Below are 23,365 nucleotides of genomic sequence, written 5' to 3'. Positions count from 1 at the left end.
GCTTCCACAATTAAAAAAATCACCAGAAGCTCTTCTGCAGACACCATAGTGATTCTTTTCGCACTATGCACAAGTAGGTGTATAAGTTTTACCTTGGCCATAACTTGGAGTACTAGCAGTAGAGAAATTTGGCTTATTCTGCTTATGATATGATGACTTTTGTGCACTTTCAGTCTTGGAATAGTCAAACTTTTTCTTCTTGGATGGACCGCCATAATCTGAATTACCCTTCCTAAACTTGTTTTCTCTCCTACTAGCTTCTTCCTTGTCAATTCTTTCCCAAGTAAGAGCAGCTGAAATTAGCTTGGAAAAATTCTCAAGTTGAAAGATTGCCACAGATTTTCGAATATAACTATTCAAACCTTCTTCAAATCTTCTGCACTTGTCTCTTTCACCATCAATAATACCTCCAGCATAGCGAGAAAGCCTAAAAAATATTTGTTGATACTCTGCAATAGACACACTCCCTTGTCTTAAATTCAGAAACTTTTTTTTCTTTGCATCACAGTAGACAGGAGGGACATATTTCGCACGAAATGCTTTCACAAAGTCATCCCAAGTCAGCACCGGAGGTTTTGCTTTTGCATTTAGCACACTTACACACCAATCATAGGTATCTTTTTGTAAAAGAGAGATAACATACTTAAATTTGGCAGCATTAGTACACTCTAGTTGTTCAAAGACTCTCTCCATACACTCGAGCCATTGTTCAGCTACCGTGGGATCAGTAGTGCCTTCAAATTCAACTCCACCCATTTTCCTCATCTTCTCAAAATTTATTTCACTAGGTTCCGATATTGTCCCAGCCAAGTAACGAAAGAACTCAGCCATCTGCTGAAATTGAGGAGTCATAATAGAAGTACTATGACTCATTGCTCTTGGATTATTATCCACTTCATTTTCACTAATACGATGATGATTTAGGTTAGGCAAGGGTACCTCATATCCTTCTTGGAGGTGAGGTGGGGCATTATAATGGGCCTGACTTTCATCAACGGATTCAATAGCTCTATTCGAAGAAGAGGCCATATTAAATTCCTATAAAAGATAAGATCACACTGCATTAGGGATATGTACATGATGCATATGCACAAGTAATACATCAAATTACATTAAACAAGTATGCAAAAATTCATAATCTCCAAGTTATTTTTTAAAAAAAATAACAAAAATATTAGGTACGATCACAACAAGAATCCTAGAATCACAAACCTAGGCTCTGATACTAAAACTTGTAGCAACCCCTTTGGGAGGGTGCTACTTACGAAACAAATCTAATTTACTACTTACAACATTAAGAAGATATTAATTTAAAAAATACTCAGAATAATTTAGTAGCGAAAATAGGCCCATGCGATGAGGTCCAAAGTGCAATATTTTTATTTTCGAAAATACTCTTCATAATTTTTATTTTTATTTTTTTTAAATGAAATACAATGTCAAAATTTCAACATAAGGTGATATAACCCTTCTTGAATAATCAACACGTTAAAGCAACTTCTTAACAAAATTATACTTTCATTTGACATCACTGCAAGTTTGTATTGTACATAAATTTCAAACTATCAAGTATAAAAAGGAAAATTAGTTTTCTCCTTTGTACATATATATAAGACAAAGTGTAAATTTAACATATTACAAGACTTGAGTTATTAACACACCTTAAAACAACAAAATAAGTTACCAAATTCAAGTTATAAGATTTTGGTCTTAATATCCAAGACTCCAAATAATATACATAAGTGTGACATATATATCATGTACAAGTCCCAAAACTATACAAAACCATACTGCATATGCAAATGTGATCTCCATAAGTGCTCCCAAAAAAAAGACTACTTCATAAGGACGTCTTCAAATTCTATCTCGTACATTACCTACGATACAAAATAACTATCGCTAAGCATAAAGCTTAGTGGCGTATAAACTTTGGGGGCTTGGAGCCATTAACTTCTCCAATTCTCATTTTTAGTCATAAGTAGCTCAAATGAAATATAATTTAAAATAAGTGAACAAATATATCAAAAGTATCAAATATCAACCCTTGAAGTGTTTTCAATTATCAATAACTATGTTCAAGATTCAAGAGTTGAGAAAGCGTATACTATCAATCCAAGAAAGCTTGTCAAATATCCATTTTTCGCCCAATATGTACGCCATGCCATCACACTTAGCAAAATTAGATATCAAGATGGACCAAAATCCAAAATCAAGTAGGGTCAAAACCCAATAGTCAAGAGAATCAAGAACCATATTAAAATGGCTTCCTAATTCGTACTTAACACGGACAAGTTCCATAATTTAAGACGAACTACAAATCCAAAGTCAAGATGGCAAAAGATCCAAATCAAGAGGCATGCCAAGATGAGTAACAAAGTCACTGCCATAAGAAGGACAAAGTCCCAACAAAAATGCAGAATGATCAAACAATCCGTACGAGTGGGCGATTTAGCATATATCTTGCAACACTTGATATAACACGAATACAATGCTATTAATTGAAGAGAAGAAAAATAAAATATCAGGTTATTTTAAAATATTCCAGAAAGTAAAAAAAGTACAAAGTTTATACACAAACATTGGTGTTTTACCACAAAATAGTTCAACCATAACTTGAGGACGTTCGAATCGTCTACGCCCTAGACAAACCAAATCCGTCCACTTCCTCAAACACTTCCCCTTAGCTTTTACAAGGATATATATACCTTAATACATAATAAAATATCTATATAAGTTCAGTGATTTAACATGTCAAACTAAACATGATATTGGTAAAAATTACCCAAAATGTTTGAAACAGAAATTCTGGACAGTATCACTGCTTCGTGTTGTGCCTCAGATTTGAAGATGAAAAAGGACAAACTAGACTGTGTGGTCTTCTTTATAGTTGTAGATATATGTCTTAGCATTTCAGAACATTTTGAATCACCCCAATATCAATTTTGTATAAAAATTTATGCTAAACTTACTAACAGTAGTACAAGGAGGGTTTGTAAAATAGAAAATCTGGGCAGCACCCGCCCTGTACTTCATCACCTATTTTCGGGTAAATAAAAGACAAACCAGGTTTTAGTTCCTTTATAAGAGTTATAGATCTATGAAATAACTTTCCAGAAAGTCTTACATCACTTAAAACAGATCTTTATACAAAAAGATATGAAAAAACACTAATAGTTATCCAGTGTAAAAACGGGTTTAGTAACTTACCACAAAAGAGAGGAGCAACTTGAGCTTCACCAAGAACGAATTTTGCTGGTTGGTTTAGTGAAAATTTATGGTAGTTTTCATGAAGTTTTCAGGTGATAAGAAAGAGAGAGGGTAGGGGTATTTTTTTCTTTTTCTTGAAAGAATGAAAATGGAGAGTTTATGGAAGACTAAGTCAATCAAAGTTGTCTTTAAGAATTTTGGATAAATATAAAATACAAATAGTTGCCCAACTACTAAATATACTTAGATAAATACAAAAGAGTGACAACCCAAAACCTTAATTATAATGTATTTAACAACAATTCATCAAAATAATATTAAGTGTTACGCATAGCAATACCATGGAACTTTTTTATCAGTATTAATACAACCTAGAGTAAGAAATTTTTATGTATTGTAAATTTCACGTTTAGGAAGTGCGAAATAAAAATATTTTCTCATTACAAATATGCTCAATCGAAAATTCAAATAATAGTAAAAATTTGGGGTGTTACATTTCCACCTGTCTTACTTTCCGTCTATCTCTGGTTCCACGTGTCGCTCTATTATACGAGTATTTAATATGAACCGATTTTACCCTATAAAGATAGCCCCCCTGCTTTCCGGTGGCACATCCTTGTGTCATCGGGAAGTTGGTGAAGATACCTTTCTTGGCGGGAAATGTTCTGATCTCCTCTGAAAATTTTCTGACGCTTGATTAGACGCACGTCTCTCCGTATTTAATGCCCCGAATACACATCACTGTACGATTTAGAAGTACTTTTACCGATTTTCAAGATAATCATGGCCACGATTTTAGCCGCCTATTCCTTTAATTATACGCCTCACACTCCTTCTTTAACACTTCATAATTTTTCAAAACTCTCTCGACTTCTTTGCATCCAAATTTTCCTAGCTTTCATTCCTCTTTATTCTTCCTCTTCAAGGAACTCATACTTCCATCTGCTAACCATGGTTTCCTCCTCCAAGAAATCCAGCTCTTCAAAAAATAAAGAAAGCACCAATGATGTTGCTCCTCCTACAGTGAGCGCCATTATCCCCAGAAAGCTCAATACAACCAAGGATTTTGAGGAGAAATTTCCTCCTGCTAACTCCTACACATGGGCTGTTGGTGTGTACCCTTCTTCCATCCGTCCTTCTAGCATTCCTGCTGTGAAGGAAGACTGTGATTGCCATGACTTGAACATCATTGCTCCCAATCTGGCGGAGCGTGTAACCTTCCCCAAGAAGCGTTTTACATATGTTTACATGTATCCCTTCACTTTGGGCCCATTCTCATTGAGTGGGGGACTTGACTCCGTAATCTTGGAATTTTACTTCCGCTATCAAGTCTGCTTGGCACAGGTGAGCCCTTCTGTGTGGCGGACGGTAGCGTGTCTTTGGCGATTATGCCAGGAGACGGGGGAAGAGCTCTCCCTGGCTCGAATGATGAACCTTTACTCCCCCAAGATTTTTCATGGGGGAATGATAAACTTCAGTAAACGTGGTCACCATGCTTTGCTCACCAGCATGGATGATGACAATGAGCTTGGATGGGTGGAGCGGTTCATTGTAATTGCTACCAAGGATATCATCGCGGCTACAACTCGATCTTTTCCTGAGTCATGACATTGTATACATAAGTTCAACGTCCATTTTTTCTGATTAAAGGTTGTTTCATGTTATTACTGATCCATCTCTTTTTATTATTTCAGTAACTCGATGGACACCACCAAGGGTTGAAAGCTTGTACCAATGGGTCCAGAAGATTTTGGACATCATCAAAGCCTGAGACCCGCCAGTGGAAAGAACTGGCCCTTAAATACAGGTGAAAGGCCAAAAATCATGGTAAGTTGATTCTCGAACTTATCTTGTTTTAAATCGACTATCTAATTATTAAGATAGTGCATTTAAATATGAATCTAGTGTTTACCCGTAACACGATACATTTGAATTTGTTCGTGGTTTATAGACAAGCGAATCGATTTGATCCCAAAATGATAAATAAATTAAATAAATTACAAGACTTGTGGGCAAGAAATAAAGTATTATTGAGCTTTTGAATAGTATATAGCATAAGTTTGTCAGAAAATTTGGACAATAGCCGTTGAAATCACTATTTATAGTTGCACCTAGGGAACAAAGTCCTAGGATCAAGCCCCTTTTAAATGATAATTATGGGAGCCATTGAAAAATGTGTAACGGTAGGCTATGAATGCCATAAGTCTCTATAACTGACTGTGTATTTATTATTGCAGAATATTCTTCATTGAATGCTACCGGGTGGCAGGCACTCGTTTATCTTCATTAGCAATATTCCCTTTGGGGGCTCTCCGATGCTAACCGAAGTTGCTGCCCCCGGTCTTGGTTTCCACCTGTCTCACTTTTCGTCTATCTCTGGTTTCACATGTCGCTCTATTATACGAGTATTCAATATGAACCGATTTTACCCTATACACCTAAATAATTAATATATTTTTTTAGCAATTGAATATGTATATTGTTTATTAAAAATTAGTAATAAATATTATGTTCACGTAATATTAGATAAATATATTAAATCAAATGAAGTACAAACTTTTTAGAACAGACTAGATTGCTAGGAGAAATAAATTTATGATATCGTATAATATTTTTTTTATGAACCATACTTGAAAAACTAGCGGTTGTGGTAGCTACGATGACTAAAGTAATCCACAATAATGATGATTGTGGTTGTTGAAGGATACAATTGAAAGTTGTAGTTGTATCGCAGAAACATGTGAAGTGATTGATAATGGTTGTAGATTATGGAGTTAGCTCGTAATGACGGTGGATTGTGGAAGTAGTGGATAAATATTGATGGTTGGTGATGATAACAAACATAATGGTGGTAAAAGATTCTTCTTCCTATCCATTTTAATTAATTTTTGGCCTTTTGTGGTTCATAATATTTAAATATTTCCAATATCAAGAAAAATTTACTTTCTTTTATCAAAGATGGCCTTAGAATAAAGAGACTTAGTGTATTTGTTATATTTTCTTATAGTTAAAGAGATAATAAAAGTTAATCTTATCAAATATATGAAAGAAACCAAAAAAGTCAATTAAAGGGGATCGGATGGATAAAGTATATGCACAAAAATCTCTAAGTGCACATCTTAATAATTTTAAAAACGAAAAAGGGTAAAATATACTCCTCACTAATCAAAAATATTCATTTATACCCTCTTTATACTATTGGTCAACTACAGCCTCCGACGTCATAGAATTGGTGTAAAAATACCCTTTTGCCGTTAGGACTCTCCACCATGCCAATATTATCCCATGTGGCCTAATATATTGCTGTGGCATCCACCTCATTGCACCCATTATACCCTTCCCCTACTTCTTCCACACCACATCCATCTTTACCCAACCACCGCCAACTTCTTTATCACGCACCTATTCTTCCACCACTATCAGATCACTAGTCTTGACACCATCAAATCACCATTCTTTCACAAAAAATTAAACTGAATCGAAAATTTGCTTTTTTATGAACTATACTTTTCCAACAAATGATTTGAATCAAATTAAACACGGCGATGGAGATGGAGAAGCAGGACACGGAGGATCTTTACATTGATAAGAAGCAGAAAACAAATAATCAACAGGATGAGGCAGCTAAAGCTCCTCACTCTCTGAAAAAGCCTCGCCAAAATAAACTGAAGTTGGAAAGGTCGACTATAATTGGGTTTTAGCTCGGGGAATATTCTGCTTTGCCCTCCAATTTGTTGTCGTTCTCGTGTGAACATATGAAGACACAGAAGGAGAAAAATTCTTTAAAAATTGGATAATTCAACAAGAAAACAGACACCTAATCTCAATGAAGAATCTAAGAATATGGTAACTAGTGTAGAATTAGTAATACTCTTTGATTATTCCTATCTCTAAGCTTTAATTAAGTATTGTTCAGAAGCTCTTTGCTTATTATATGTACTAGTAAAAGACTAAATATTTATGTTACTGTGGATGTATTAAGAAACTTGGAATCATAAAAAAAAAAAAAAAAATCTGAAATCAAATTGGAAAATGAAATCCAAAAATCAAAATTTTCCATTCAGTTTGATTTTTGGTAAAAGCATGGTGATTTAATGGTGTCAAGATTAGTGGTATGATAGTGGTAAAAAAATAGATGCGTGCTAAAGGAGAATGTGATGTTGGTAGTGGTTAGGTAAAGAGGAAGGTGGCGGTGGAAGAAGTAAGGGAAGAATATATCAGGCCACATGGGATAATATTGGCATGGTACATCGGGGGTTGTAGTGGTATTTTTGACCCTTTTTCGGGACTTCTTTTGTCTTGAAACCTCTGAGCCAATATATGATTGTGAAATAAAAAATTGAATATAAGTAAAGCTGAAACTTAAATGACACTAATCCAAACCTTAATTATTTTGTTATAGAAGCGATATAATTAATCACTAGCCCGATTAAGCAATTCAACATAATTTTAAGATCTCAAAAAAGAAATTTAGAACTAGAATTGTAGGGCTTTACCAATAAGGGAAGCCCTTTCAAAAATTCTCAACGGCCAAGGCAGAACCCAGGCCAAAGAGGGAGTTTGGAAATAGTTTTCAACCAGCAATAGACGCGCCTCGGTTAATACCTCACTAGCTGCGTCATTGCCCCAAGCGCAAAGATGCTTTACTTCAAGTGCCTCCTTCCCGTTTTATAATTTGCCTATTGTACACTCTCTTTAACCTGCTGTCGATGTGGGACGAATCGAAGCAACCGACACAAGAATCAATAGGAGGAAGGAGTATTTCTTTTGCGTTTAACTACTTTGCCCCATGTGCCCACCTACGCCTCACTAACTTTACTTTGCCTTTTCTGATTGTTCTTTCTTTGATAAAATAAAACTGATCAAACCCAATGAGATGATTGAGTACAGAGAAATGGGTCGGTGGGATGCTTCCCATAACTATACAACTCAGCCCCAAATTCCTATTGGCTGATTAGCATCTGGAATAATGAGCTTGATATGACCCTTTTTTTGTTTTTGGTCATGTCATATGACCCTTTCAAGAAGCCACGAGTCGTTATTGGGAAAAAATAGTCACGCATCTCAAGTTTCAAATATCCCCATTTTTATCAAGAAATTATTAATCCTTGTTGCTCACATTTAGAGTCCGTTTTGGACATAAGAAATTTTTTTTTTTTTCTAAAAACTTTTTTTTTAAATCAGCATTTGCTCATAAAATTTTTAATTTTTACTTGAAGATACATTTTAAAAATTTTCGAAAATTTAAAAAACTTCAAAAAATAATTTTTCAAAATTTTCACTCAAATCAGTCGCAAAACTTCAAAACAACCCAAAAATATATTTATGTCCAAACACAACTTTACATTTCAAATATCATTTTCACTTGAAAAAAATTTTCCCCCTATTTTGGAATTTTACAATTCTTATGTCCAAACGCCCACTTAGTGATGGCAAAATACATTACAAAAAATAACTATTCATCAATATTATCCACTAAAAATAAGTTGCATAATGAACCATTTCAAAATGGGTACAATATGAATAAGATCCATATTATCTACTTAAAAAATAGATACTTAATGTACAACCAATGAGTTTTAACTTTTACATTTGCAAAGACTCAAATTGAGGGTTCCTCAAATTTGAGAGATTAAAAATTCTCTCAAAAGTGACCACATTCGAGAAGTCATAAATAATATAGGTATCCATATAATCCATGGGTTAACCAATTTTCTATTAAAAGGTTATCGCCAAGCTACAATTTTTTTCTCGCTTACTTTGATTGAAACCATTTCCGATAATTATCTTCATTTTTTTCAAGCTAATCATGTTCAATTTGAATACAATATATAAGAGTATCTCATATCAACCGTGAATAAAATCATGCTTAATGAAGCCACCAACTCAATATACCTTTGTGCCAAAGTAATAACAACAATAATGATACTCCAAATGAGATATTAAAAAGATGAGAACCAATATTAATCAATTGGCCTCTCCTCACACGCAAAAGAGGATATAATGGACCTTAATTTAAATTCAAAATTCTTTGTACATGTCTCCACTATTCTCCCAAAGTGGCAGTTCTTGGTTTCTGTCATTTTCTCTCCCTCATAGATCATCTATGTCTTTAGAACTAACTTGGTTTCTCAGCAAAAATAAAAAATGATAAGTGAACATTACACACTAACATAAGCCACAGCTAATATCACCAAAAGCTCAGTGTATTCTGGTATCTTTTTCCCTTTTGTTCAATAATACTATATTCTTTCTTGATAAATCATCTGACATATGGAGGATCTATAAATGCCCATTCAAATACTTGCTCGTACTGAATGGCCGCATTTTCCCAGGAATAGTCCCTTTCCATTCCTCTTTTCATCAACCCCTCCCAAGATGACTTATGTTCTATGTAAGTGCTAATCGCTACCTTCAGTGTCTGCAAACAGTTAAAATAACAGTAAAATTATAGTATGGTCCACGAACAAAACAGAAAAAATTAGTATCTATCATGGGGAAACTTACATCAAGCAACTTTTCTCTCGATAGAGGAGAAAATGTCCACCTGTTAAATTTCATAAACCGAAAGTTAGCACAAGTGCATAATAATTCAGCAATAAGAGTGGAAAATATTCGTCTTTTATTGGTAGTTGGATATCTAAAAATTAAAAGAACCAAGCTCCAAGAAGGATCAGAGCCAGATCATTGACTACAGTACATATATGTTTCTAAACTCTTTTTTTTTTAATAACCGTGGTGTCCGGACCAGCTTGCGCGCACCTCGACTAATTGCACAGGATACCTGCCACCTACCACCACAGCAACAAGTATCATGTAACTCTATCCACCAAGGTTTGGATAAATGAGAAAAAATCTCCTAGTGTTTGGATTTGAACCAGAGACCTTATGGTTCTCACCACTTCATTGACCACTAGGACACACCCTTGGGTGCCATATATGTTTCTAACTCTTAAGCAATGAGCATTGACCTCCTTATGTGGACATCACAAAACCCACTTGAATTCAAAGGAAAAAATTTGGTACAAGGATTTGCAGGCCGCGCACAAGTACAAAGCTATCTAGTTTAACATATCTTAATCTCCCTAAATTTCCATTCAAGAGTGAAATTCTATTCTGTCCTAAAAATGAAGAAGCAAGAGATGGTAGTTAAGACAAGGTGATTCTCCCTACAAGCACAATCCTTGGAGCTACTTTATGCGGTAGTACCAGTTTAATTTATTTCCAGTTTCTTAATGAGCAGCAACATCACAGTACATCATAAATATCAACAGCATTTCTAGGAAAAACACATACCCGGTACCTTCACCTTCTCCTTCTTGAGCATATGGATTAAAATCCTTCACCGTGTCCTAAAGATAAGGAAGAGAAAGTATAACGCATGAGCTTTTTTCATTTGAAAAGCCATTTCTATATACGGAAATCAACTCACTCTTAGGCCCCCAGTGCTATGAACGACAGGTATGGTGCCATATCTCATTGCATACAACTGGTTTAAACCACAAGGTTCGAATCTTGAGGGCATCAATAGTATGTCGCAGCTGCACAATACAGTATAAATAAGTTAGCATACTGATTACTATTAACTTAAGCATTTAAATCCACCATATGAAATTTAGAATTACCCTGCTGTTATCCTATGAGAAACTGGAACATTAAATCCAACCCAACCGCGGAATTTGTCTTTGAAGAGATTTTCTGTATGTCTCATCCAATCTTCATATTGTTTCTCACCAGATCCAAGCATTACCTGGATAAGGAATAGATAATAAATTCAACCCCAAACTAAAACAATTTGCAGAAACTTATACTAGAAAAACAGGATGACTAAACAAATGCTCCAGAACAAATCCTGGATATAATTTTATAATTTGCAACATCAAATGAACAAGTTTTTCATGTAATGACGAAAAAAATAAGGGATAATTCCTAAAAGGGTAACCTGAACTTTGAATTCCAGTTCCCTACCCGTTTCAGAAGTTCTCCCTACCTAGTTGAAGCTCAAATTTTCAGTTCCCTTTTAGGAATTCTCTCTATAAACTGTATAATTACACCCGTAACAAAATTTCAATTTGAACACATTCATTCGAATAAAATTCAGTATTATCAACACATTACTGAGTAAGGGGGCATGAAGGAAGAGGATTGTAGATCCAAAGTGTGTAGTAAAACAAGAAGGCAAAAACATAAATGTCATAAACAATCTCAGACAACGAAATTTGAGTCAACTCATGTCCAAAAGCGAATACCGTTAATGAACAATTGGAAGGACTAGGATCTACCAAAAGTTTGTTAATCAGACTCAAACAAGCTGCATTAATAACGATATAAAAAAAGATGTGGGTAGAAAATCCTACAAATTGGACATCATCCTGCATAAGTTCTGGAATTGCTGACAGGATTATGTCAACACCTTTCTGATAGTCCAGCCTTCCAATAAATCCAATCTGCATTATTAACATTTCAAATTTTCTGGTTAGAGAAGGAAGAAATTTTCTTCATAATTCAAAGAAACAACAAAACTCTCACCAGCGGACAATCAGGTCGAATTGGAAGGCCCAACTCCTTTTGCAGAGCAGTCTTGCACTTAACCTGAATAAAAAAGGAAGTTAGCACAGACAGTTTGTGCAGTGTTATCACAAGGAAGAGAGTGAGTGAGAGTGCGCTTGTGCACAGCTGGATATAGAATAAACATGAAAAGAAAGAAAGTACTAATGTTGATGCCAATCGGTTTGTTCCCTTTTTAAAGTTTATGGACAATCCTCAAGAACCCTCATTTGGATCAAATTTCATAGCAGTTACGAAGGTTTTGTAGACAGTCCTTTTCTCATGGCAAAACTTATCACTGAAGTAGTAAAATTGTGAAACTGAGAAGCTTAAATTACCTTTCCAGAGAGGTCACGGATGGAGTAATGTGAAGCAGTATGCTCATCTGTCGATGGGTTCCAATCACTAACATCGATTCCATTAGTAATTCCTGCATAAAAGTTCAGATAGATTAACTAGTAATTCTAAAGTTCAGAGAAAATGGAATCCATGTTAAGGTCATTACTACACTTAGCCTTGGCTTTGGTCTTGACGTTTAACAAAAATAAGGACTTGATTAACATGAAGATAATGCTTGTAAAGATGCCTCTTCAATCAACATATATCTTACCAAACTAGGATTAGAATAAGCGGAAAAGAATATTAGAAAGAACTCATAAGTAACCAACTAACAGGCGTACCATTAAGAACTGACTTTCTACTGCTCAACAGCTCATGTAATCCATATCCCCCTTCAGGAGTTGTTATTTCCCATGAGTACCCCTGCCACCCAAAAAAAAAGGTAACTACAAAGAAAAAAAGACAGACAAAATGCAATTTTTTAATATATTCGATAACAATGTTCAACAATTTACCATGAAGTCATGTCGATTTCTCATAAGAAATTCATGAACCATAATCAGTGAGATATGATTCCTACAGTAGTATTTTTCTATTAGTATACATAAGTGGAAATTTTTGTATAGACCTGGCTAACTGTCAGTATCCGATCAGCAATTGCGACTGCCCCTTTCAAAACATTGACTGTTTCACCAGTGTCAAGCGCATGCGCCCTTGCCCACGTGGGAAATATCCATTCAAGTGCTCCATACCATTCTGGAGGCAATCCCAGATTATGGTAGGTTGCTGCAGGCTCCACTCCCTATGAAAATATCAAACAAAAGACAATGTATGACGATATAACATAAAACACTAATAACCTCAAGGTGCAGATAATTCAATACAAGCCACTGGACAACTTAGTTGTACAAGAAAATTCCATCAAGCAATCAATAAATAATTATGAACCACAGGTCACGACATATGGTTGAGATAGACCAAATACAAGGTAGATGATGAACTATCCTAGTACCAACAAGCAATGAAATCAGACATTTGGAGTGTAGAATCCACCTCGTGATTACCCACTAACTTTCTCTCAACCAATCAGAATAATTCCAAAATAACAAACTGAGCTAACAAGATTAGGTTAGTTTCTCTTTAACTTTCCTACCTACGGAAGGTGCCTAGAAGATTTTATCAAATAGCAGCTTCGAGTATCAAACATCAAATTTCCACCAAAGGAGAGACATTTATATTCCTGCAGCAACCAGTCCCCAGGAATTGTGAATCGTAAATCAAATCACATCTTTGTGGACCGAGAATCAACAGTTTGAGCTAATCCCATGTTCTAATAGACTCACAGATTCAGGAAGTGAACATGAGTTGAGTGATTAAAGACATCAAATTCAAACCAAGAACAAACATTCCGATGACTAAGAATTAAAAGAAAACCATGAGGATGTTACAGTCTGACCAGAAAATATAAGCCTGTAACTCAGAGTCATCAAAACAGGAGACATTCAGACAGATGCAAAACTTGCAGGCAGCTATACCTCCTTGTCACAGAAATAGGGAGAAGTAAACTAGGAAAGTACCTGATGTGCAATGTTGTGTATTAAGACAATACTACGAGCATCCTTGTAAACACCATAAGGACGATACTTGGCTGCTAAAAGTCTGCACCATAGAACACTCGGAGATCAGCAGAAGGATTCTGTCATAAACTGGTCCATAGCACATATAACCAGAATTAAGATATTCCGCAGCACGTTAAGGTGCTGCAGGTGAATGGAGAGAAGTGTTACCAAGGCTACAATTGATATAGCGTGACTGACATAGTTACATGATAGTGTGTACAAATATCTAGACACGCACTAGAGGACCATACAATAACCCCTCACTCAAGTCCGAACATTCAAAATAAAGCATAACAATCAGATGGCAGTCACTGATAGTATCAGTTAACCACGATATGAATGTTTAAACATGAAGCACTTCAAGGAACAGATGACTACTAGTCTACATTTTTCTTTTTCTTTTAATTTTCAGAAAAGTATATTACGTACTAATACATTACCTTATAGATTATCAAAAGGCTAAAGATGGAAGCTAAGGTAAGGTAACGGTAAAGAGAATAAGTTACACTTAGTCAAATGTTCCAAAGTTACAATGCCCAAAACACTTGGGGCCTTGGAGTTAAAGATCTGGCACTTCACAACAAAAGCATGCTTATGAAGTGGCACTGGAGGTATAACCAGGAGGAAGCTGGGTTCTGGAAAGAGATCATCCAAGCAAAGTATGGGACTTCTAGTCACTGGTGCACTAATGTGGTTAGAACACCATATGGAACTGTGCTGTGGAAGAGTATCATGAAACTGTGGGAGGATTTCTCAAGAAACACATCACTGCAAGTGGGAAATGGGGCACACATCCAATTTTGGAAGAACAAATGGTTGGGGCACACTATACTAAAGGAGGTCTACCCAAGATTATTCCTAAGTGCAACCAATCCAGACTCTACTATTGCTCAAAACAGGGAGTACAATACATGGAATCTAAACCTAAGAAGGGATCTTAATGATTGAGAGATAGAAGATCTGGCTTCACTTCTTGGAAGCCTGCACAACAACATAATCGCCAACCAGGGAAGAGACAGGCTTAAATGGGGCAACAGCAAAGAGGGTACTTACTCAGTCAAATAGCCTGAGCTCCAATAAAGAAATGATTGATCAATGGCCTTGGAAATTAATCTGGAGAACTAAGCTGCATCTGTTTTATCTGGATCACTCTAAAAGGCTCTTGCTTAACACAGGACAATCTCATCAGGAGAAATTTTCAACTACCTAATAGGTGTTACATGTGCCTCTGCAAGTCTGAGACAATTAACCATTTGTTTCTTCACTGCTCAGTTGCAACAGACATGTGGAACATGTTCCTAACTCTTTTTGGTCTGCATTGGTCTATGCCATGTAGGGTCAGGGAGGCTTTTGTGAGTTGGTGCTCATGGAAAGTTGATAAAACCATCAAAAGGATCTGAACTATGGTTCCTGCTTGTATTTTGTGGTGTATATGGACCGAAAGGAATCAGAGATGCTTTGATGGGGTCTCAGCTGCCAATCATTCTCTTAAAGCCAAATGTTTAGTTAATCTTTTTAGCTCGGTTAATCTTACCCCTGTTTATAACCCTGAATCCTTTTTGGAATTTATCAGCTACTTAGTCTGATGATATTTTTGGGCTGATACTTTCTGTTTCTTTGTAACCTCTGCATCTTGTTGATGCCTTTTGTTAATGATATTCACTTACTTCATCAAAAAGATGGAAGCTAAGATGGCATTATTATTAGATAAAATTGCAGCAACACAAAGTTGATAGTAACAGTTGCAATACCAACACAGAAGCATTATTGTGCAATGCATCTATACTTCTTTCTTTTTGATGCACAGCAATACATCTACAGATTGCGCCTTTGTAAGGAACTTTTTTAGAAGTGCCATTGTAAGGATGCTAAAATGTCACAAGCAAAAGTAGCATTGAAATAGAGCGGAATTTGTATGTATAAAGAAGGAATATGTATTTTCTCTCAAAGATATGGGAAAAGAGTGAGAGAACAAGTGTTAATCAATAGTGAATATTATTGGAATAGAAGAAAAAATCACAGAATATAAGATCTAAGTAAAGAAAATAAGATATTGAAACTAGAAACTATAATAATTTAATGAAGAATACATAATAATATTCATTATACTTTTTTCACTGCAGGCTCATTCATTTGGTTTTTACATTGACGGTCCATCCAGGGCGGCCCAAGAAGATTGGTGGCCTAAAGCCAATTTTTAATTTGGGGCGTTTCAGAAGGAAAAAAAAAAATTATCATAACATCGATGATTCATTCCGATGTTCCTACATATAGAACAACACAATTTAGCGCAATTGTCGCACAATAACTCACTTAAACCAACAAAATATAGGGCGAGTAATGTGCTAAAAGTATAGAATTTTGGCATAACATCAGTTGTTAATAGTTTCTTTTATAAATAATTTAGTCTCTCCTAAGATATTGTTGATCTTAGATAATAGAACCAAATTCATATAGATACCTCACTAATGATGTCACTCGTAAAATTTAAATAATGAAAAGTTTTATATTCGCGACAAGGGTTTAGGAAGAGTGATTCTCTTTCTGCATTTTTTGCTCAAACGGTTACATCACTACTAAATTAAAAGTTATCTTGACTTTTTATAAAATATTTTATTTTTTATTTTAACATACCCAATATATTTAGACCCTACCCTAAAGATTGTTGTGAGATGTATTTGATCCAACTTACCTTAATTAAATATATTGGGTTCGAGTCCTGCGGTTTAAAAAAATCCTGTTAAAACGTGTTCTCTCTTTTACTAGGCCTTACGCGGTACGAATCTAGATTAGTCGGGGTCTAAATACAAATACGAGTAGAAAAACAAAAGAAAAATTTGGGGCCCTCAAAATTTGGGGGCCTAAAGCCTTTGCTTTAGTGGCTTGACCCTTGGGCCGCCCCTGGGTCCATCGTTGATTTTCTATTAATTTTCTCTAGGAAGGGACTAACATTATTTGAAATCTCCAAAGAGAAGATAGAAATAGAGTGATGATGGGAAGTTATGTAATGAACAATATATTTAGTCAAGTGACAAATTATTAAAAATTCACATGGCAATTTTCGGACAATATTAATAGGCAATGTAATAACATAAAATGTAGTTAATTTTTCAATTGAGTGTGTTTATTTTTTGAATTTCATTTGAAAGATAAACTTTTTAGATTGAGTTTGGTTAGTTTATTTTTTAATTAAAAATAATTATTTTAATATTTTTAGTATAAAGAGAAAATATGATAAAAGTGATAATTTGAAAAGAGAAAAATATTTATATAATATTTTTTCAAAGAATATTTATATTGATGGGAACGGATAAATTATTAGAAATAATATTTGTAATATAAATTGACTATAAAATAAGATTCCAAAGCTTTCTTCTATTTTCTTAGCTTGAAAGCATGTTAAAGAATCACTTTAACAACCTTTAATATATTTTTCATGTGTAGGAGTAATAGAAATACTATAAAATAAATGACCTCAACAAAAAATATTAAAGCATTAATTTTGATATGATATAATAAATAAGATATGAATACCAATATGCTATAATTAGTTCCTTTTGATATTAACCGATGCGCGGGTACTAATACTAGTTATTAGACAAAGTTGCAGCAACACAAAGTTGATAGTAACAGTTGCAATACCAACACAGAAGCATTATTGTGCAATGCACCTACAATTCTTTCTTTTTGATGTACAGCAATACATCTACAGGTTACGCCTTTGTAAGGAACTTTTTAATGCCACTGTAAGGATGCTAAAAATGTCACAAGCAAAAGTACCATTGAGATGCTTGGCATTCAGTTAAAGATCAAAATAGGTTACATAAAAAATAGAGATAAGTCAGAATATTTTGTTCACATACAAAGGAACCAGGGCAGCGTGCCAATCATTAGCAAGAAACAAGCACTTCTCTCCGTAAGTGAACCCTCCCAGTGGAAGAATCAATGGTGCTTCACATGCTGCGTGACAAAGCAAAGTGAAGCGAAACTGCTTACCAAAAAGATAGGGAAGTATTATCACTAGCCATCGCATTAAACCATATGGAGATGTGATCATCATGCATGAAAAAAGAGTAACATATTACCTGATTATCACCAAATGCACCATAAATATCACCATATGGCGTTCCAGGTCTGCGATAAGAAGGGTGGTCCACAAATACCTGATAGCAAGAGCAGTGTACTTCTGTAACATTTAAATTATAATATGTACTTAACAAGAAACATTTTCTGTTAACTAAAGTACAGACACATTCAACTAATTATTCATTAATGAAGCAGGCTGACATCCTAATAACCATAGTGGACATTAAGTTGTTTGCAACCATCCTCGAATCAGTCAGCTTGACGTCCTAATAACAATAGTGAAGTTTAAGTTGTTTGCGTAAATCATCCTTTAGTCAGACAGTCCTTTGCTTGAAGCAGCCAGTTAATCATTAGAGAGAGAGAGGAACAGAAATAAAGCTGAAGAATAAGCACCAAGAAGTACATTATCCACCCCACCCACCCCAAAAGAAAAAGGAAGTACGCAAAACGTTCTTACCCAGTCAACTCCTGCTCTGTATTCATGGTAGAAGGCTACTTCCTGCGGACCACCAAAACAATGGATTGTAGCCCGCACATCAAGGTCAACAGTATTAGCATACTTTTCATCGGAAGGACCTCCATTCAGATACCTGGGTGAGACGACCATTACACGATGACCCCGAGAAGCTAGTGCTACAGGCAAAGAGCCACAAACATCTCCTAAGCCACCGGTCTTAGAATACGGAGCTGCTTCAGCAGTAACAAAAATGATATTGAATGTTAATTTGGTTGGGGGTTTCTCCTTCTGTTCAGCATCCTCACTTAAGTCATCTCTATCATCAGCTACAATATCATGAGATTCAACGATTGTTGCATCACCTGTAACTGAATTGAGTACACCATTTCATTTTCTTTGAACGGAAACTAGAAAAATGGAGTAGACAATAAAACTATCATTACATATTCTGAGACAGAAATACATCAGGTGTAAAAACAATTAGTTAAGAGCCTGAATCAACAGCGTAAATGAATTAAAAATTCCCACGTTACTTCACAGAAATCATTTTATTAAAGAAAAAAAAAAGGACCCTATCTTCAGCTTCATACGGTGGAAACCAAGAGAAAAACTACCAAAAGATACACACACATACAAAGGCAATGTCATAGTTGAGTCGAGCTCATGACCCCATTATCCTCAATCACACTCCAGTCAAAACCCCAACTTATATTGACCAGACACCCCTTATTGTCCCACGAACTGTAACCTTTTGTAGCAGCAAGACGCTAAGTCTTTGACCCCTAATAGCACTAGTCAATAAGTATAGACATCTTTTTTTAACAGTAACAAACATCAGCATGGCAGTATTTATGGATGACAACTTAGCTAGCCAATGAAGTAAAGTTCCAGAACATCAGGCTTAATATCACCGCAAATGTGAAAATAGCTGAGCATCCTTTCTGTCATATTGAAAGACCAACTCATCGAACTCGCAGATTACATCAGGCTTACACTCTAAAAAACAAATTACTATACAGAGATGCTGATCCACAAGTCTAACAATAGTATTAATCATAACCGTATTGTTGAATTCTAACATTGTCCCCGAACATTTCAACAGAGCTCATACAGTGTAATTATGAAGGTAAATGTCCCCGGCCGTTGTTCACTTCATCAAATACAAACTTTGGCATAAACAAAGTCATATCAATCAACTTAGCCATCAGCAGTAATGATCATTTGTCCAAACTACACAGTGGAACTCTTTCCATTTAGCAAATCTTCTCAACTTCCACGCACACACTTCTCTTCTTCCTTTTTTCTTTTGTTGATGACGGTGGAGTCCGGGCCAACTTGCACCCACTCAACTATTCAACTGGATACGTGCTACTTACCACCAGCACAGGTACCGACCGAGTAACTCTGACCACCCACTTTTTAGGTAGGAAATGGGCATTGTATAATCAAATGGAGAACTATGGATTATGTTATATTGAAGATGTGATATTTACCAGTTTTGATCAACTTGAAAACCAAATCCAGATAAAATTAACAGAACACATACAAAGAAATTACTGAATGCCTAACTTTAAATTCAAAGAAAAAACTAAAGGGAAGTACCAGAATGGGGAATCAATTGAAAACCAACAACAGAGCCAGAGCTATCCCTCTCAGCACCCAAAAGAAGACCCTTCTCCTCTGAAGAACTACTACCACCAGCATTATTAAAAGAACTTCTAACACATAAAGATTGGATCTTTCTGCTTCTAATTCGCCCCTGCAATAACCAAGAATTGAACCCCACTTGCCTTACTACAGTACTAAAACCCTGTACACCTCCTCTAACTGATACACATAAACAAGAAAGATTTGCTGATGTTTGCAGTGACCCCATTTGGGTACCGGCGCCTGCTGTAAGATCAACAATCATGCAAAGAATGAGATAATAATGTAAGGGACAAAAAAAAGATTAGAAAAAGAAAATCTAAAAAAGGAAAAAAGTGAAAGGAAATTTTATTAGTAGTAGTAGTATTGGACACTCAAAAGAATACTACAGTAGTGTTATAGCATCTGATGATGAAAACACAAGTACCTAGGAGGTCGGCAGTACACAAAACGACAGCGTTTGAGCTTGGGAGAGCTAAGTACTATATTAATGGACAGTTAGCGCGAAAAATCTTGGGGGACCGACAAGTAGGGGATTCCTCCAAAAGGTAGCAAACCCCATCACGGGGCGGTGTTCATTGATAACCAGAAACCCCCGATAAATATCCCCGTTACTATCTCACCTGTGCCACTCATGTTCCATTGGTTTAAAGAATCTGAAATTATATACGGTTTACATATTTAAGAAATTCAATTGGTGTTCATTTCATCAATTAGAAAATCAGTAAATCAAGCTACTCACACCTTACAACTTGTTTGGAGGGTTATTATATGTGTTGTATCGTAACGATTCTTTAAATGTAATATTTGTTTTGATTGTTATTTAAATTTTATTGTATCGTATCGTTAAATCTGTCATTATATAATGATAAAAAATATTACTTTATGGAACGATCAATTTGATATAGTCCCGTTATTACCTTTTTTTTCTCTCGTCTTACCCTTCATTATTATTAAATAATCTAATTTTATCATTTACCCAACTTTTTATACAGTATAGAATATAAGTTAAACTCCTCTCTATGTTCTCCAACTAGCTAGATTGCAAGGTCTTGTCGACTAATCTTTCTCTATATATAGAGAGAATTGTTTTTTAAAAAATATACCTTTTATATAATGATTTTACCTTATACCTTACTTTTTTTTTTATGATATTATAAGTTTATTCTTCATATTGTTAGTATATGAGATCATGAAACGACGACAAACAATGCAATCTATCCAAATATTATATACATCAAAATGATACAATACAATATTATATAATACATTATGAAACGATACATAACAATCACCCAAACAAGTTTTTAGTTAATACTGTTGTTTCTACGTTTGAGTAGTAATTGAGAAGATACCTTTTTAAAAAATCTTGATAATTAAATTAAATTGGTACTTATCATCATTTGCAAATTGTTAATTCACATGTTTATTAACTCCAATTACTTATACTACTTAGTTTATAATCAACCTAATTGTGTAAAGATTATTTTAGAGTATAAACATAAACTGGTTAAACCAAAATTACTCTTGGTTAATTTTATTTTTCACGCTGTCAAGAGAAAAATAAAAAAGCTTCGTCAGATTCTTTGCCACTACGGTTAGTATTCTTTGGCGTGTATTGTCTAACGCGCATTGGTTAGCTTTCCATAATTACTGCAGGGGTACATTTTCTTTTTCCTTTTTCCTCTATATCTCCCACTCTTTTCTACTCCCTCACTCTCATATTAACGGTCGTGGTCAGGGGTGTACATGAACCGGGTTAATTCGGTTTTTATCAAAATCAAACCAAACCAACTATATCGGTTTGGAATGGTTCGATTTTGTCGGATTTTTCGAATTTTCGGATTTTTTGTTGCTTAAATATTATTTCAATCTTACTTTGTTAAATATTTGATAAGTAAATATATATTTAGTAAAAATATAAAAAATTGACAAACATATTATCGATTAAAAAATTCTTATGGGAGAATTCTATTAGTAACACGTAATAGTTATTTTTTAAGTCTTCTAACAATAATTTTTCGTTGATGCACACTTTCAGGTTAACCGAATTTTGTAATTAAATATAAAAATCAATATGATACCTAAATATTAATAATCACTTCACATTCGAAAAAGATATAAGAATTTAATAGATCTTAACATATGATATGAATATAGAAGAACAAAGAGATAGACATATTTCAGTAACACTTGATAAGAAAGTGAACATACAACCCACTATTTAAGGTCAATAAATATGAACCATGATGTGTGGCTATAATTTCATATCTTAGTATATTATCTACCTTACGTTTTATGTGCTTTAATGTTAAACTATACTTTATTTGCGCGTAATGGAGTCTATTTTATGTGTAGGTATATCGGAGATGAAAGTAGAGCAAAAGAAATATTTAAAGTCTAAAGCGTGCTCGAAAACAGTTGAAAAGAAGAAAGAAAGAAAGAAGTGAGCAACGGAAAAATGAGGAAGCTGACGAAGCGAGCTATTGAGCTCGCGTTAGAGATATGTAATTTCTTAGGTGCTCCGGATGTTCCTCAGGAGCCATTGGACTACTTCATAGCCCGTCCTACAAATCGAGAGCTGAGACACACTCTTTGTGGTGTCAATTCTGTAGCAGCTTGGGTTCGAGATAAGAAAACAAATCAGCACAGGAAATTCCCCAAGAAGAAGATGAGGGCAGAGGCTTAAGTATGGCTAAAACTGATTAATACACGGCTCCTACCTTGCAATCATGATACGCTTATTAGCCGTGAGAGGACGTGTGTACTATATTTCCTTATGACTGGTCAGAAGGTGAATGTGGGTCATTTGATCCGCTACCAGATGTCTCTAGTAAGAACTAGCAAGAGGATCGATCGAATGCCATTTGCAAATATGTTAGCTCAGTTCTTGAGACAAGAAGAGGTTGAAGAGGAACCAGCTTTCGATCACATCATTGATTAGCCCCTAAGACTAATGGACATCATAAGTATCCGGGTTAAGGAGGAAACTGTTATGCCATCGTTGACAGGTGCCGAGCACAATGCTCGTGATGATAGTTTTATGGCCCATTTATATGGGATGACAGATTTGCAGTTTCGGACCGGGGGACGGCCGGCCTTTACAGAGGAGATGGCCATATTAGGTGAGCGGTTCCCACTCAATGCTTATGCTCAGCAGCTGGTTGGGCTTGGTGATGGATACAGACTCCTAGATGATGAGGATGTCAACACACCTGAGTAGTCTGAGGCCGAACTGGAGCAGTCAGATGATAAGGATTATGATGATGAGGAAGAGGAAGCACAAGATGAGGAGTGGGCAGCCTCAGAGGAGGAAGGCGATGACGCGGCTTGATCAGGGAGTTTTCCTACACCCTACTCATTTTTCTCTTATTTTGTCAATTTGTATATGCACTGAGGACATTGCATGAAATAAGTGTGGGGTGGTAACTTGTAAATATTAGTCTTGTTTTAGTTATATTTT

At 35.2% G+C, this 23,365-nt stretch overlaps 1 protein-coding gene and 1 non-coding gene across 4 annotated transcripts; both read right to left on the bottom strand.

Annotated features, from left to right (window-relative positions):
• Positions 1–7,695: 7,695 nt before the first annotated feature.
• Positions 7,696–7,847, bottom strand: LOC117281351 (U4 spliceosomal RNA). Its single transcript, XR_004511964.1, has one exon. It is a non-coding gene; the product is annotated as a U4 spliceosomal RNA (small nuclear RNA).
• Positions 7,848–9,147: 1,300 nt separating this feature from the next.
• On the bottom strand, positions 9,148–20,471 carry LOC104115815 (soluble starch synthase 1, chloroplastic/amyloplastic). Of its 3 annotated transcripts, none has more exons than XM_009626531.4 (16): positions 20,330–20,471; positions 19,858–20,148; positions 18,256–18,623; positions 17,798–17,875; positions 17,576–17,700; positions 13,671–13,752; positions 12,722–12,895; positions 12,435–12,516; positions 12,093–12,184; positions 11,737–11,799; positions 11,565–11,654; positions 10,833–10,957; positions 10,640–10,748; positions 10,504–10,559; positions 9,715–9,754; positions 9,148–9,628 (listed from the first exon to the last, which is right to left on the bottom strand). In XM_009626531.4, exons 2-16 carry the CDS (start codon positions 20,129–20,131, stop codon positions 9,470–9,472), a joined length of 1,917 nt encoding a protein of 638 aa, XP_009624826.1. In that variant the 5' UTR covers positions 20,132–20,148; positions 20,330–20,471; the 3' UTR covers positions 9,148–9,469. The 3 variants fall into 3 exon arrangements, with proteins under 3 accessions (XP_009624826.1, XP_033517098.1, XP_009624824.1); XM_033661207.2 differs by having other exon boundaries at positions 19,858–20,145; positions 20,330–20,465; XM_009626529.4 differs by lacking the exon at positions 20,330–20,471 and having other exon boundaries at positions 19,858–20,268.
• Between the last annotated feature and the right edge of the window lie 2,894 nt (positions 20,472–23,365).

The sequence above is a fragment of the Nicotiana tomentosiformis genome, chromosome 3 (assembly GCF_000390325.3).
Source record: "Nicotiana tomentosiformis chromosome 3, ASM39032v3, whole genome shotgun sequence".
NCBI lineage: Eukaryota > Viridiplantae > Streptophyta > Magnoliopsida > Solanales > Solanaceae > Nicotiana > Nicotiana tomentosiformis.
Note: the sequence above shows the minus strand (reverse complement) of the source record. Positions and strands in the feature narration are given on the sequence as shown.

Excerpts from the sequence above, each read along its gene's own strand:
- LOC104115815 (XM_009626529.4), bottom strand. The coding sequence starts at position 20,167 with ATGATTGTTGATCTTACAGCAGGCGCCGGTACCCAAATGGGGTCACTG. Across the intron at positions 10,560-10,639 it reads ATAGCACTGGGGGCCTAAGA|GACACGGTGAAGGATTTTAA; the intron begins GTGAGTTGATTT and ends CCTTATCTTTAG. Across the intron at positions 9,755-10,503 it reads GGAGAAGGTGAAGGTACCGG|GTGGACATTTTCTCCTCTAT; the intron begins GTATGTGTTTTT and ends GAAATTTAACAG.